The sequence below is a fragment of the Cydia strobilella genome, chromosome 2 (genome assembly GCF_947568885.1).
Source record: "Cydia strobilella chromosome 2, ilCydStro3.1, whole genome shotgun sequence".
NCBI lineage: Eukaryota > Metazoa > Arthropoda > Insecta > Lepidoptera > Tortricidae > Cydia > Cydia strobilella.
Genome location: NC_086042.1, coordinates 6,418,295 through 6,435,422, shown reverse-complemented (window position 1 = coordinate 6,435,422; position 17,128 = coordinate 6,418,295). Strand labels below are relative to the sequence as shown.

The 17,128-nt window shown below is 36.9% G+C and overlaps 2 protein-coding genes across 3 annotated transcripts in view; both read right to left on the bottom strand.

Moving 5' to 3' along the window:
- The window catches only part of LOC134750960 (cleavage stimulation factor subunit 2), a 144,969-nt gene that overhangs the window by 50,588 nt on the left and 77,253 nt on the right, over positions 1-17,128 (bottom strand). Inside the window, exon 1 of one of the 2 annotated variants that reach the window (XM_063686273.1) lies at positions 11,907-11,916. The exons of the other annotated variant lie outside the window; for it this stretch is intronic. The gene's annotated coding sequence lies outside the window, so the exon portion shown is untranslated. Of the gene's footprint in view, positions 1-11,906; positions 11,917-17,128 lie in introns of those variants that run through there. 2 annotated transcript variants of the gene reach the window in all.
- The window catches only part of LOC134750745 (chorion peroxidase), a 45,001-nt gene continuing 33,943 nt past the window's right edge, over positions 6,071-17,128 (bottom strand). Inside the window, exons 5-14 of the mRNA XM_063685990.1 lie at positions 13,040-13,231; positions 12,245-12,441; positions 11,550-11,723; positions 9,105-9,183; positions 8,681-8,826; positions 7,594-7,835; positions 7,232-7,364; positions 6,686-7,148; positions 6,460-6,606; positions 6,071-6,311 (exon numbers count right to left, since the gene is read on the bottom strand). Coding sequence (XP_063542060.1) covers positions 6,167-6,311; positions 6,460-6,606; positions 6,686-7,148; positions 7,232-7,364; positions 7,594-7,835; positions 8,681-8,826; positions 9,105-9,183; positions 11,550-11,723; positions 12,245-12,441; positions 13,040-13,231 — 1,918 coding nt within the window. The 3' untranslated portion in view covers positions 6,071-6,166. The remainder of the gene's footprint in view (positions 6,312-6,459; positions 6,607-6,685; positions 7,149-7,231; positions 7,365-7,593; positions 7,836-8,680; positions 8,827-9,104; positions 9,184-11,549; positions 11,724-12,244; positions 12,442-13,039; positions 13,232-17,128) is intronic.

Genomic DNA, 17,128 nt, shown 5'->3' with positions numbered 1-17,128 from the left:
CTTTTCGGCTTCTTTTAGATTAGCTGCAGATTTTTTGAGAATGTGCTGAATTGTCTCACTTAGCTTTGGGTCTGATGGCCCGAACACTTCATTTCTAAGTGCTTCTGATCTCTTTTCAAACGAACCACGTTTCCCAAATCTTTCACGCACAAATTTTTCGTACAAATCCACGCCTTCATCGTCATCATCGTCATTTTGCGCAGATTTCTTTTTGTAGTCTTGCTTTTTCTCATAAGGCTCATCATATTTGTAATACCCTCCATAATCATCAAATTGAGGAATAGAAATTTCTTTGGGAAATTCATCACTATGTTCATCACTGTAGTGATAAAATCTGTTTTTGTTTTTGGGTTTTTTCTCATTACTTTTCTTATAAGGCGAGCTTCCATAATTGTATGACAAAATGTCATCAGGAAGTTTTATTTCCGGTAATTTTATACTCACATCATCAAATTTGAAATTTAGTTTTTCATCAAAATGCTCATCTTTGGGTAATAAAGTATCTAGTGTTCCGTCTTTATCATTTTGAGAATCATCTGTCGGTGTCTCATCTTCTTTCTTATTATTTTGAGTTTTCTTATCATGTTTGTAATTTAAAGGTATGCGCTCGAATTGTTGCTTTACGTTGCCATTTTGTTGTTCATCGTTCTGTGCGACTTGTTTCTCACTTTTTTCTCCACTGTCATTTTGCTTTGCATCGGGATCCTCAACGCTCGAATGTTCTGAGTTTAATTCTGCATGTTGTGGTTGTTGTACATCAATATCTACGTTTTCATCACTATATTCGTTACTGTTACTTTCAGTATTTAGTTCTACAACGGGTTTGATCTCCTCATTGTTTACTTTCTCAATATATTCAGACCGAGGATTTTCTGTATCTTTTATTATTATTTTATCATTTACCGGCTTTTCTTCTTCTGAGTCATTATCGTCTTTACCATATATATCTTTTGCTAATTCAACTTTGCCGTCTTTATCGACCTGTATTCTCTCGTAGCTGAAATCATCTAAATCAACGTCTTGAATGCCTTTGGGAACACTCTTGTCTGAGGAATCGAAAGTCAGTTGCTTAAGTTCATCTTTAGGTTTTTCATTTTCTTCATTCGATTTGTCGTCGTTTCTACTAATTTTTGAGTTCTTTTCTTGAGTAGGAGAATCGCGTTCGTCTGAGTTGTCATTAACTTCATCACTGTCAATGTTTCTAGCATGTGCTGCTAAATGCTTTGATTTGCGATTGCTGTCTTCGCCACTTTCATTACTTTCTTGATTTTCTTTACTGTCGATATCTTTTGAAGGCAATTTCAAATCTTCACTCTCTAAGCTTTCATTGCTATTATCAGGTGAACGTGAATCATGTGTTCTTTCTCTTCCTTCATCATTATTTGTTTCAATAGACTCGTCACTGGCATCATTGACAGCAGATTTCCTTTCTCCTGAATTGTTATCTTTTTCACTAACGTAAGGTTTCCTTTCTCCTGAATTGTCATCTCTTTCACCAATGTAAGGTTTCCTTTCTTCTGAATTGTCACCTTTTTCTCTGCTATCATCACTCTCATCTCTTGGCGGTGGACGTTTTTGCGATAATTGGTTATTATCTCTCCAGCTTTCTTTCTTATTTACTTCTAGATTTCCTGAAGATCCGTGTAACGTTTCAATATTAAAATCTGCTAAATTGGCACTTTGTATTTTATTTTGCGTCAGTTTATGTATAGGTAAAATCGGTTCTCTCTCTATGGGGCCATGTCTGGTTTCATAGTGAAAAAGTTCTGGGGCACTGTTACTACTTATATTATCTAATACAACATTCAAAGAGCGCTTCTTTCTTCTAAGACTGTTCCTAATATGTCCACTAGTTTTTACGGGTACGTCGTCATTTTTACCACTTACGTATTGCATTACCGTATCTTTAGTGTCATTTAACTCATTTGTAGATTCAGAAGAGTTATGTGCTGCTTGGATTGTATTATTTATGCATTCACCAGTTGTATTGTTTTCATTGTTATTGCATAAGGTTGCATTAAGAATTAATGGTTTGAGTTGGTCATGCTTTTGGGCTAATTTGGCTGATTCTGTAACAGTCTCTTTAGATTTATCTTCCACAGTCTTATTTCCATTTGATGTTATGTTGTTATCCGCAAAAATTATGGCCTCTGTTACATTCTGTAAATATAATTATATGTAAGTATATTATTATGAAGCGAATAGTTTAATTATTATAAATGTTTTTATACAACTTACCTGCTAGTATTCAGTATTTACACAAAAAGGATAATAAAACAATGCAAAACTTTCATATTTCATTTATATTGTAATTTTATTTACACAATACTACATTTTTATTGCATGCTCTGTTAACACAAATTACTCTACTACTATGACTAATACATAAAACAGATAAGAAATAACAAACTGGGTGAATTATAAAGTTCTACTGTGAGGATGGTGCGTATGGGCGTAAACTAGTCTGGAGCTAGTATTCAATTTTTTTATTAATTACGATATTATCCGATTTTAGATGTAACCAGACATCATTAATAAATTGAATACTGCTCCTGACTTGGTACAAAAACTTAAAATAATGAATAGTAGGTGAATCACAGAAAAATATTTGACTTAGGTGAACAACCACCTACCTATAGATAAATGAATAAATATAATATAATATATAAGGGTTATGTAGGTGCCATCGTTAATATACTCGTAGATATATCTTTTTTCTGTAAACTTGCATATATAATACCTGTTTGTTCAATCATCAGTTTGCATGTTTATAACAGCATTGATATTCAATATATTCATATTATTATATATACATAATTACATACGGCTACCGTAGGCTCAAAGGGCTTAAGGGACAAAACGCGACTTTTCAGAAGAGCCAAAAACATTTTAGTTTTTAGAAAAAAAAATATAAATAACTTTTTTGTTTCTTTGAATAAACTGATGCCTGTTGATGGCTTGTTCTTAGCTTTCTGAGCTCTTTTAAACTGTTTGAACTTAAAATACAATGCTTATTTACGAAAATAGGATGTCCGTTACGCCAAAACACGTTTTTTTAAGAGGGGCGTCACTTGCGCCCCATTTGCAACGTATACCTTATTAGCAAAAGGTCGTAATGTACAAAAAATAGAACATTTTCAGTACCATTGGGCGTAAGCAACAATTTCCTTACGGTAACTTGCATTCAAGAAACACTTTTTTGGGTACTATAATCTACGAACGTATTTTTTTTTCCATAAACAGAGATGTATTAATTGTTCAGTATTTTTTCTTATTTCTGTTATTTTGGATACTTAACTACTGTTATACTTAACGTAGAAAAGATCATTATTTAGCCACAAAACCCATGATTATTTAGTATAATTTTAGTATAGTAATGCATTTTATTATTTATTTATTTTGCTTCAACATAATCACTGCTATCAGTGCTATCCTACCGTCTATATTAATTTATATCTCTCATATCTCATCAATCAATCAATTTGGTTCTCGATTTTTACATACATAGTATAAATACTGACACTTTTCTAATTATTGGCAACCATATCAATAAAATGTAATCCACCATTGCTTGCAATGACCATTGCTTTTAGTATAGAAATAGGTAGAAAGCATTTAAGCGTTTTTCTGTTTGAATTTCTTATCATATCATATACTAGCGACCCGCCCCGGCTTCGCACGGGTGCAATGTTGATGTATTATACATATAAACCTTCCTCTTGAATCACTCTATCTATTAAAAAAACCGCATCAAAATCTGTTGCGCAGTTTTAGAGATCTAAGCATACATAGGGACATTAGGGACAGACAGACAGCAGGAAGCGACTTTGTTTTATACTATGTAGTAAAGATAATAAATTTTACTTTTATAAATAAAAGTAGTCTTGCTATTTCATAGATTATTTATGACATACCAGAGTAGTAAAAAAGGCGTATGGTCGGGCCTACGTATTTCTCTGCATTGAAATCCAAACGTAATAGGCAAATTACTTCCATAAGGTTACTCCTATAAATTAGATGTTGGTGATTTATCTGTTACGTTATTTGAATATTTGTTATTTTTATAGAATTGATGTATAAAGTACCCACTAGTTCAATCTAAATACCCACATTTTTGTAATTCTATAAGTAAAGCAGCAATAAGAAGCTAATGCAAGTACTTAATAGAAAGTTTGAAAAGGAAAGAACAAGGTCTTCCCACATAAACACAGATATCCAAGTTACTCGAAATTATATCTTGCGCGTATCTCTTACATTGAATTCTCTGACAGCCACTAGTTGTGGTCGTAACGTACATTTAGCACACGAAAATCTTCAGCAAATAGGCGTAACAGACTTAACAATTAGTACAGATTTAATGGAATTTATGACGCATATCGGGCGTATCGTGTCGAAGTTGGGAGTTACGCCCAAATGTCTCACAATAGTTTTCTAAATTGGTGGATACGGCAAAATGCGTTGGAAAAATGTGGTCAAGCATAGTTTTTTCATGGGACTTAACGGACTATTTTTTCAAGCAATCGCGACGTAGATGACACCATTCGATAGAGAAAAAGAAACCGAGTATGACTGCATTCATAACTTCATTTTCGCCATTTTGTCCCTTAAGCCCTTTGAGCCTACGGTAGTCGATATATTATTATTTCGATCATCATCTAATTTTACTATCTCAGATAACACGACTTACAATATATGAATCGTACCTAATAAGTATTTTAACAATTGGTATGTTTTATTATGAAATATATTTCATCTATAAAAATATGGCATTCAAGCGTTTGGCTTTGCGCCCCTTAATTAATTTTGTACACGTTAACTATTCTACGTATAAATACTTAAGTCGCCTCAATGTGAACATAATTGCGTAAGCTGCAGGTACTAAATCTACGGGAAATTGTGGTGATATAGCTATGACTTCAACAGTTATTGTAAAAATATAGCGCAGTTATAAACCCTCAACCCTCTAGGTCAGAAACGTAAATGACAGGTGGGTATTAAATATTTAAATTGTTAGAAAAAACAGTTGTTTATAATGTATATTAAACTGTTTGAAACTGTCTAGACGACCTAGTGGGTAGGTACTCCCTATACTTAATTATTTAGTTAAGCTGTTAAGATGCGTTGGGATAAGATTGAACGGGTTTTTCATGCGGGGTAAGATGAAAAGTGGCGACTAAATCCGAGTAATGCTTCGGCATACGGACGATTTTTTGTCTTACCCCTCATGAAAAACCCGGTCAATCTTACCCCAACGCACCTTAACTAATTTCTTCTATAAATATTTTGATACTTAAACACAATAAAACATAACCACTATGTCCATTTGTAAAATTTATACATTTACTGTGAATATGTAATATCTGATATGTGTGTCTATGACCGTGTCTACTTAACAACAGACTGGTTACGTGATGACTATTACAACCAGGTCCTTCAATTTATTGCTGCAACTTTATAATTCGTGTTAATGTTCATTAAAAATAACTCTTTAATATTTACCATTTTTTTTTTTCAAACCTTAATAACTCGTCACAGACGGGCCGATTCGAACAATGCTCATAAGTATTACAGTCACAGCGGTACGATACCGATCTGTCAGTGTCAAAAGTGACATTTATTCAACCAAAAAAGTCACTGTTGACACTGACAGATCGGTATCGTATAGCTGTGACTTCTTATAAGCATTGTTCGAATCGGGCCGAGACTCAATTATCATCAGCGCTAGCTAGAGTCGTTGCCACAATAATTAGGATAGCTCCGCTATTTATTAGCATACATCGGGGTTTTTGGTGCGGGAATGATTTCGTGTATTTATAACATTGATTATTGTAAAATAACTACCAAACTATGAATTAAAAATAGGTAGTAAGCTCCAAATGTGCTAAGAAACGTTAAAATAGTATCGGTTTTTTAAGTGTTTCCCTATTTTTTGGCTAGTGTAAAACATCCCCGCACCAAAAACCCCGATGAGCTTATTAGCGTTTAGAGTACCTAACTGTTTAGGCAGTGCAGTTGACTATATAATTTGACTTTAAAGAGTATGTACTTGACTCAAATGAAGGATGATAGTCAATAATATTAGGGCCTAGGGGGTCGTAACTTCAACTTGCAATAATGAATTAAAGGACCATAAATACTCTATCTAATTAATACTTGGTGCTTGAGACTACTTCTTGACAAAGAACGGGTTGTGCGAGAAGCTACTCACAAACTGCTTAGCGGCACCGTGGAAGGGCGAGGGCGCGGGCTCCGCCCACTTCGTGAAGTCCATTGAGGGCATGATGCCACTTCGGCAAGGTACTCGCGGATTTCTGCAAGCAGATTTAATATTAAAGCAAATAATAACTAACTGAATATAATTAAATTTACTAATTCGCTCCATGACACAATTCTTACAAATAAAAATAAAATGTGGAAACCAGTAAGTAAATAAATGACGGGATTTTGACGGATACTTACAATTCATGGTCCGCCAAGACCATGGGGTAGAGCTGAACGGTGTCAATAATGTCCGTGTTATCGCAAATGACGCGCGCAAGTCGCGACTTTCTGATCTCCGTCAGCTGTTCCGGGGTGAACGACGACGGCTGGTGTGGCAATTCGAACCTACGGAAATAAATAATGTTAATAAATAAGTATAGAAACATTGGACACTTGGAAATAAAATATCGGCTGTTAAACTTACCAAAATCTGTCTCCTCTTCTCGAGTATGAGAACTGTGTAGCGATAATACAGGCGAAAGTAGGCCCTAACATGGAACCTGGCAACGGTCTCTCTGACACTCCTCCTGACCACAGATCAATATCCACGGGATGTTCAAAAATTTGTCCGTATTTGTTTACAGTTTCGTTAGGCATTGATCCGTAAAGTTCGTCGAAACTTTCGGCTCCACCGAGACCGCAGAACTTTCTGAATTCCATGTATCCAGGAATGCCAAATTCTCGGCCTCTTTGCATGTTGAATGATACCAAGTCCATTCCGAAGCGAGCGCCGACCTTCTTGAAGAGATGGTTGGTGACTTCTTGCGTGATAGAGTCGTCCATAGCTTGCGCTACTTGATTCATGAGCCCCATGACGTATTCATCAAGAACTCCTGCTCTGTACAGATCGTAAGGTCTTCGGATCAGATCGGACAGTCTCTTGGAAGCTGTAAAATACGAAAGATTAAATTGGCTCAGTAATTTACACATGCAAATAAAATGCTAATCTCTAATTGACGTTTTAACATACCGATAAACTTGTGAGCCTTGGACCATCTCTCGACAGCCGTGGGCAATAGTGAATGTCCGAACCGATACGCGGCTGAGGCGAAGGAATCTATGACGTCAAGGTTCACCGTTTTATCATATCCATCCCAGTAACCCTAAAACCAAATGATTATTAGAAACATTGAAAACTTATGCGCGTTTTTTTACGAATAAGACATGTTTTGAATAGAAGGCCAGCTTTTGTGCCATTTTAGAAACATACTTAATTATAAATATATATATAGCAGAGATGAAGAACATATTTATGCATAGCACCATTAATAAAAATAAGCCTAAAAAAATTTTAGTGACGTAAGTCGTCATGCATATAGAACTTTTTTTTACTTCTTTCTCTAGAACCAATCCGAATTTTTCCATAACGTCCTTTCCGAGCAGGATAGGCAAGAATTCGTTGTAAGTAATGTGCTGAATTTCGGCAATGTTGATTCGTCTGGCCTCCTGGAAGAGGGTCTCGTCGTCCCAGTGAGGGTTCACTTCAGCCAAGCCCTTCGCCACGCGGTTGTGCTCTCGAGCCATGAGGGTGTGCATCACAGTCAAAACCAGTTGCTCGTTGACTCGAATTTCACCTAATAAAAATAAGGTTACTTTAGGTTTCATAAACCAGGAAATGGTTTTCTATGCAGCTGCTATTAGGCTAGATGACAAATTTTCATTAATAGTATCAATCGATCAGGTTTGTTTCTAGGATCAAATGTCTATATGGAACCCATTGCATTAAAGCAATACAAAAGTCAGAAATGATTGTCAAAACCCGACAGTCGTACTTCACTCGCGAAACGCTCCTAACAAAACGATAAGTAAACGTAACGTCAAGGTCACTGAGAGCCCATCTTGAAGTATGGACAAAAAAAAAATTGCGTTTTCGTCGATGAAATCTATACTATACATATATAGTTGCACACAACCTACAATCTTTTTTTGGATAAAATGTAAGGAATCGAATTGTACCCTTAGTTTTTTCCCTTTTTTAAGTTAACAAAAACTTAAAATTTGAAACTTTCAGGTCCTGTATTTTTGTATTATTTCCATATACTATTTTAATATCCACATTGTTGTGGTTTGCTATCTATTTTACTACATTTTGTTATAAAATTCAACATGTGTCATCATCCCTATTGAACGTCATCATATTTAGAGGATAAATATCAAGCAGTTGTTCTTAAAGACTGTGCTTATGGTAGTTTGTGAAAAAAAATCATTAATAAACTATAGTTTAATGTAAATAAAATCTATAAGTAGTCATTATCTAAGTAAGGGTTGAAAGTGCACATATATTAAAAAATAATAAACCGTTGTATTCAAAGACAGAAAAACAGTAAGACAGTATAAGTTGATTAAGTAGTAAAAATATCTTAGATCTATAAATACTAGGGCTCACTTTACCAAGTTCTAGGTGCAAGGAATGACTTACCAGCCTCAAAGCAGTACATGTTCTTGTTGGGCCGGGTGCAACCTTCATCGGGGATGTCAAGCTTCAGCGGCAGGAGGTCCTTAAGACCATACTCCGTGAAGACAGGGTTCATACGTAGTAGACCACCATAGCCGGTACGTAGTTTCCTGTATTATATAAATAATTATACTTGATAATTATTATTAATAATTATTTGGGTAAGAATAAAAATTCCACCTAGCAGCGAAAGGGACCATCGTTTTTTCACGAATAATTATTAAAGATGAATGGAATGGATATAATAGAGCAACAATATGCAAAGCAGATGTTAGTTAGCTGACTATAACAAACACTGACAAAGAGACACTTCATCAAGGTTGATGTGGTCAGACTTGACAGACTTTTAAAACCATCATACAAAAATAACAATCTAAACTATACACACCTGGCGAATTTATCAGTCACTCCGTAGACAGTGTTACCGTCAATAGCACCGGTCAAAGTGTTGAAAGGCACTCGAGAGCCTATGAACAATAAACACTCAGATCATACAACTGTAAGTCCAAAGATATACCGAATTACATAGTTATATATATTACTGTTGGACAAGTTAGGCCCACGTTGCAATTTTGATAAAGAAGATAAAAACACAAGTGTAGGGAATTTGTGCAAAACACCCGAAAATGCTTGTTGAGTCATGGTAATGAGGTGGAGGAATTAGAACCCAATAGTAGCATCAGCATCACCCCCGCACTCAATTCACCTACACATTAAATTGTTTTTGAATAAATTCATATCGCTTATTCAATTTAATATTGCCCTAGTTTCCTTCAAATGCGGTTTAGCATATTTATCTTAATAACCTTCTATATTTTACGATGCTGTCATGTTACTTAAACACCTATTATCTAAATTAAGCACCCTGCTCTATACGAGCAGTCCATTGATTTGAGATAAGATTACTATGTAAAACAAATTATATCATAATAAGTACCTTGTGTATTTTAAGTGACATGGAAACGAATTGCCGTTACTTATCTCGTAAATTCTATCTTAAACAAACATTGTTATTTGTCAGTTACACAAAGTAGATTTGGACACCGGGAGTAGGCTTCTACCAGTTTCACTTTGTTACATGTACGACTCGAGTGTGATATGGATTTTCTAAGAAAGTTGATTAACTATTTCAAGAAATTTTAAACAAATAATAGAACATCCCGATTCAAATTTCAGAACTTGTTACGGTTTCGAACTGGTTTTGATACGACCTTGACGATCGTCTTGGTGATTGGCGCGCACCTCACACAAGACTTTCACTTCATTTCGCATGCACCTATCAGCGTGTGCGATTTTCAAGGCCGTATCCGTTTCAAAATAAGATTAAAACCGTAACCAGTTGTTAATTTTTTAGGGTTCCGTAACTAAAAACTATTTGGCACAGAACGGCGTGGCTCCGTTGAGTCCGCTCTTGTGTCGAATTCGGCAGTTTGCCGCATATCTGAACCGGGTTCCAGGCAAATGTTTTGTATCGATGTCGGTAAGACCGTTGCCCGGGCAGACAGTCATTTGGTAGAGAGCAACACCTATCTACCTACGTCACCTACAACATACATATGATTCAGTTAAAGAGAGAGAAGTGTAACCTGTAACTCTGTAACTCTGACATAGCATGTTTTGGCATTTGGAAACGTTAGGTAAGCTACGTAATGACGAATTATGGCGTTAATGTGGTTTACATTTGCTTTCACAAACACTTCTTTATTATAATTAACTAACTTTCACAATATTTAAGATCGAAATAAAATATGAGAATTTGGTTGTCATTTAAGTAGTGTTTCACGTATCAATAGTTGCTTCGGTATGAAATGTCGCAAATAACCGCGAGCTGACCGAGTTGCGTTGCTTAACTTAATCCACGACACAAATTGAATTTACTTTAGTCCTCTTTGATCTACATTTTATTAAATTGAAAGAATAATAAGCATCGTCACTCTTCAAAATAATTTACGAATAGTGTTAGCAAGCTGTAACTACGAAAATGTGTTTCACAAAATAGTAACAAATAAGTTAGGTATATACTTCGGAGTTTATGTCCATAAGTAGCATATGCATCGGTTACGCATGCCCCATTTCGAGCTCGCTCGGTTGCTCTTGAAATAAGTATTGATTACATTCCTCAGTACCGGAGATAAGTACTTAATTAAGATATTCAACGTGGGATGATAAATGTTGACACCGCGATCATGAAGTAGTCTGACGAAATAAATTTACTATTGCAATGTTGCGACACTTTGTAATTGATGGTGGTAATTGGCCTCAAACAGTACAATATCGTTTATGGTTCAAGATTTTTGGTAAGATTTGAAACATCCGGAGCAATCAACTTAGCGTAATTTATTTTTGACCAAAATACCAATTTTAGTAATAAAATTAAAACCAACTGGTACCTTGGTGCATATTTTTAAAGTTTTTTGATTGTCCTATTAATAATTATATCGTTATGGTATATAATTAATCTTTAGGCCAAACTTTAACTGAAGTTAAGTCATTAATGCTTTTTTTTTTATTCATGTATTTATTTAGGGACTTTTAATCTTAAGATTACGCCATGCTTATAGTTTTACATAAGTCATTTGATCACCTTGTCAACGGGAAGGCCGTCTGACTTGTTAGCATGAGTTGCGTTCTCGCGCGACTCCATACATCTAGCTCGACTTAAAGTATGGACTCGCGTGCGAGAACGCAACTCGTGCTAGATCGTCTGCACTTAACAACCGGTCAGTTGTTCTTGTTGATGTGGCGGTGGGTGCAGTATTGGTACTTCAGATCCGGTGGCCGCTTGCAGCACTTCTCAGGATCGTTACAAGAGGTCTGTGACTTTAGTTCTTACCCAGACGGCAACCAGGTCTCGGCGACGGGAAGGCCCTCACGAAATCGATGCACTTGACGCCGAACAGCCGGTAGAAGTAGTCGTCATCCGGGATGTGGATCTCGTTGCAGTACGGATGCTTCCGGTGTGGCGGTCGCTTGCAGCACTCCTCGGGGTCGTTACGGTTAACGGGGTCTGTGAGGTTTGGCAAAGAACTGTGATACGCTTGTATTTGTGTGTCCTTATTAAACTATTTAGTCAGTAAGAAAGGTGAAATATATGTTAGGTTGATAATTTATGATGTTTATTGGTTAATATGATAAATGCGTAGGTGACCGATAATATATAAACATACACAACCGCAAAGATAGTAGCATAAGATAACTTTATTATTTCATTAGTCAAGTGAGGTTGAAAATAATGCATAATATTACTTTTAATAAGTAACTATGTGTTATGATTGATTATGATTAATTAGATAGGTACGCAGAATTCCGCGTGATAACGGAGTGCCAGTAAAAATGTAGTCTTGTTGCATGAACTTGCCTAAGGCGATGACCGTGACTGCCGTGAGTGTCCATAACTAGGTGTCGAAAAAGCCCCCGGGGAAGTTTTTCAAGGTCAGGGCAAAAATCGTGATTTGTGTAGGAGTCACGAAAATAGTTCTGCTGGCGATTAAAGGGGCATCCCCCTAATATGAAAGAAATAAGACTCACCTAAAGGCGTGCCAGTGAGCGTGTAGTCGTGATCCATGAACTGGCCCCATGCGATGACCATGACAGTGCCAGCATGGTCGTGGAAGCCTTCATCAGGGTGCATGGTGCGTGAGACCACCCGAGACAGTGGCAGGTCGCGACCCGTGTGCGAAATACGAGGAGAGTTGATGCCGTCGGAGAACAGCGGACCGATTAGTCTAAAATAAACGAAAATTATTGATACAGTTGTACGCTCTACGTAAGAGTACACTGGAGAACTATTAACTTCTCTGATCAATGGCCATATCGTGTTTAGGAGAAGTCTTCATTGCCTCTTTGTAAAGACAGCAATAGCTCTAAATGTGATTATTTTACAGTTTATGTAGATAAACTGCAGCCTTTAGAGGGTAGCCTCTAAAGGCGCTTTAGTGCCTCCGCTGGCTTGCGCAGGTGTATGGAGCGGGTGGGTGTAAAATAAGTAGTATGAGTAACGTTAACTGGCGCGGATGCGTGCGACGGATTTTAACCGCGATGCTACCCGCGGGCATGTACCCGCTCAAGACAGCCGAGGCACTTAGTGCCTCTTCTGAGATGCTCGTATGTTTGTTTCAAAGCCCATCTAGGTTTTTATCAGTCGTATGTTCTGTACGTACGTATTTGTATGTACAGTATGTACATACTTACCGACGTGGCTCGGAGACGTGAGAAGACACTGGCGGGCACACCTCCTGGACCAGTGCCTGATGAGTGCAGTGGCTGATGGGCAGTTTCTTCACCATCTCTTCGTAACAAGACCATTTAACCTTATGTACTCACCTCTGGAAAGGCGCATTAGTGGCGCCCCACGTGGGGTGCACCAAGTTGTTGCAGAGTCCGTCCAGCCGACGGTATTTGCCGGCGCGGCACTCTACGTGAGAGAACACCGGCGGGCACACTTCTCGAATAAGCGTTCTCGACGTATCGATGAGAGGCAGGCCTTTTTCGATCTCTTCGTATGTTAGACCGTATCTGGAAATAACGAGCTAAGTTAGATAATTATTTTGTAAAATTTTTGCCAAAAAAATTTAGATGATCGCATAGAAGAAGAGATATACATATATTTATGGGGGACTATTCTCAACGTTGTGCTGTCCAGCGCTCGAAGAGTCCCGATGAATTAATACTATATGAATATGACCTACCCATGTGTTTTATTGCATAGATTTATTGAGTTTTTCGCAAAGAAAATGGAAATTTAGAATAAAAAGTAAACTGGCCCCGTAGACAACATGCCAATCACTAACGCTCCGTAGCGAACGAAATGCAACTGTCACTGTCACACTAATATGGAAGAGTGATAGAGACACAAAGCGATTCGATAGCGAAGCGAAAGCGATTGTCACCTTGGCTAGGCCGCCAGACTAGAAAAGTCAGTTTAATAAACAATTTATTTAACTTTTTTATCTGTGAAACCGTCCCTGTGTAATTGTCTCATTGTGGATGTGAAAACATCATTTTTTGGGAAGGAATTCCTTAAAAACCTTTAGTATTTTCTATCTCTATTCTAAGAAATAAATACCTAATACTCCTGAAAATAAAAAAATAATGCTTTAAGTCAATATTGCCCTAATAAGGACAGAAAATATTGTACCTTGTAGCATCTTGTAGTATCAATAAAACAAATGAAGATATAATATAACTATTAGATATTCTCGACATCTAATAACATCATTAAAAATCAATCTAATTTACAAAGTAGCATCGTTGGCATTCGTATTCGATACCTATTCCAAATGCCAAGAGCCAAGGTTTGCCGTTTAAATCTACTTCAATTCGCAGTATAATACACATTGTAAGAAGTTACCTATTCGTTTAATTATAATTAAGTACGCTATTTTTAAATGTTTAACTGATCCTAAAGATAATCGCTTCCTTTAATTATAATATTTATTCGGCTTAGTATAGTGTTGTAATTAACTACTTTCAGGTACATTTTCATTTTATCACAAATTTCTGTATATTTGACGTGGGGTACCTTTTCTCTGCAGCTGACTGTCCCTATTTTAAAGGTGCTAGCTAGAGAATGCTAGTGGGTGTTAAGTGGGTTTGAAGAATTAAGATTGGATGTAATAGATTTTAATTAACCAGCCTATGGTGACGTTTTTAACTGTTTCAATTTGTCCAGCCCTAGCAGTAATAATATTTGTTACTCGAGGTACTGTCAGTGTTTGAACCCGTTGTAGTAAATATTGCACACCAGGAACCCCGAAAGGAGTAGGTATCATAAATCAGATGATTTGCCGTTATCTTCAATAATGAGCAATAACAAACGAAGAACAACTAGTATGGTGTAAGCTGCCAAACAAAAAACCTTCATAACTTGATAAGTGTCACTGAAAAGGAACTAGGCCATGATCCTGAGGTACTAATCACTAGTTGGTTTCTATATTTCTCAAATACTCACAGCTTTAACTAGCTTTTGTCTTAAACTCATACTTAATTAACTTAAAGGCGCCAATCCAGTCTGTATTTAATGTGTAAATTGGTTTGGCTTTGAAATTTACAGCATCTATAAAAGTTAAAGCCATATGTATATATTTATGGTAATGAGTTTCAATACACGACTTCTAATAATAATTAATTTATCAATGCATATTATATCGAGGCCAAAAACAAATATTTGGTACGCAGTTAAAGATTGCGCATATAAAATGAAGATGCCTAGCAGTGATAGTCACTAGCGGTGATAAAATTAATTCAAGTTTCTTAATTGTATGTTTGCAGTGCACATACGTACATACCTACTCGTAAAAGTGGATGTAGATATTGCTTTCAGCTATCTTTTAGCTAATAAGCCCGCCGGGCAGCTTGTGACAAACTGTTGGGGAGTAACGACCCCACGGACCCGAGTGCTCCCGAGAGTCTCTCCGTCTCCGACGTGTCTTCGTCGGTCGGAGTGGACCCCAAGGGGACCCGCAGGACTCTCAGCTCTGGCTTGCGTTCATTGGCTGTCCAGAGAGGAGTCGCTAGAGCTATATGCTCCAGGGGTGGAAGTGAAAGATGCATAAGACGCGAGTTGGCACAGTGGCTGCTAACAGCCACTGGGTAGAAAGCGGCGCACACCTCTCGACACCCCTAAGCTGCTCACACCGGTGTTGCTCTTGGTCGTCTTCACGACGGCAGTTTCAGGGGCCCATCTAGTCAGCGGCGAGTCACCGCCTGCCTCGATAACGTGTACAACATTGTTATGGCAGGTGTCCGGACCTCTCAGCAATAGCCCAATCTTTTGACCAGCCAAACTTAGGTTTAAAGAACTTTATTTCCCAAAGAAATTTACATTTCGCTTAATGAGAAAATTGCATACAATACAAGTGTATCTTGAATTACAAGAACAACTTCAACACCATAACCGGCACTCTTTTCCACTGTGTTCATAATAGCCCCTACGCCTGTTGGAACCGATTTACGGGTATCTATTTGTACCCGTGAATGGGTTCTAGCAGGTGTATTACATAACAGCAAACTTCTCCAAAGGGCCTCTACGTGTTGGATCTGTATCCCCACGCACGCCTATCAAATGACCGGGATGTATATACCCGTGAGTTTATATGAGATACAAATAATAATAAAATTAACTGTTTAGTTTAGCCTTAACCTAACCTTAGCGTAACCTTATAGTATCATAGTTTTGCTTTTATCTTTTAGGTAGTCACTAAGGAAGACCGGTGTTCCTTAACACAAGTATTTATATACTTAAAAAGGGACACCAACCTGTATTTTGTTAAAAAAGTTTGTTACTGAATAATGATTACTTTGAACACATTTTAAATGTATTAGTACTATACCTTAGTCATTTAGAAAAACCGATTTGCAAGATATAAGTGTTCCGTGAACAAAGCTTTGTACGGAACACTAAAAATGAATAACCTATTTTAATGGCCTAAAATGTACAATATCAGTCTCAGTCGATGCGCCCTTCGGTTGATTTAAAGATTTTAAAGCATTAGATGACATTAAGTATGATTAGTGTTCGTTAATTCCATATGTCAAATTTAATAAGCCTCTGTGGTATCAGCTGTCTTCAGACTAATTCAAATGACTCATTACGTCTTTAGAAATTAAAGTAGAACAATCCGAGCATAGGTACAGAAGCTGTGCTGTGTGACAAGTGGTGTGACAGGTTTTACAAACAATAGACTACTCGTCAGTTTGTTTGACGTGTCCTACTCGTACAAACGTCAATCCCACGTGTGCAATTTTTTTATTAATAGTTAGTATTAGTAGTAACCTTCAAGATGATACGCTAGGCTAATTGTAGATTTAAGTAAGTACCAATGATATCAGTGTGTTCAGTTCTATCGCTGTATAGTGGCCTTGTCTGTCTAGGCGATGCATGGACTGATAATAATTTCAAGATATGTTGCAACTAAAATAAAACAAAAAACATTTACATGCTTTCTATTTTTGTAATTCAAATTGTAAACGAGGTGCCTACTTATTTAGTAAAATAATTTTAGGTACCTGTTTTCAGAGATATTAACTATTACCATCGTTTGTCATTGTGAATAAAGGTTATAAGTGGGTATCGTTACATATTTCTTACATAGGTACATTTTTGTTACATGTGTAAAACATTGTTACAAAAACATGTTGTTTCTACATAATTATTATACATAGTTACAAAGATGCATAGGTAGGTATATAGATCGTGCCAAAATTGAAATTAATGAAGTCTGCGCGTCGTTCGTTAGCTTAAATCATCTTTAATTTAGAATACCTGCCCGCGCAGCATGGTTCCCCTATCACTAAGTCCGTCACTTTCGCACTCACATACTTGTTAGAACGTGACAGGCATGGTGATAAGCGTACCGTGCTACGACCCCTGGATGCCTTGACACCTGAAGTAACCGGGTTAAATAACCACAG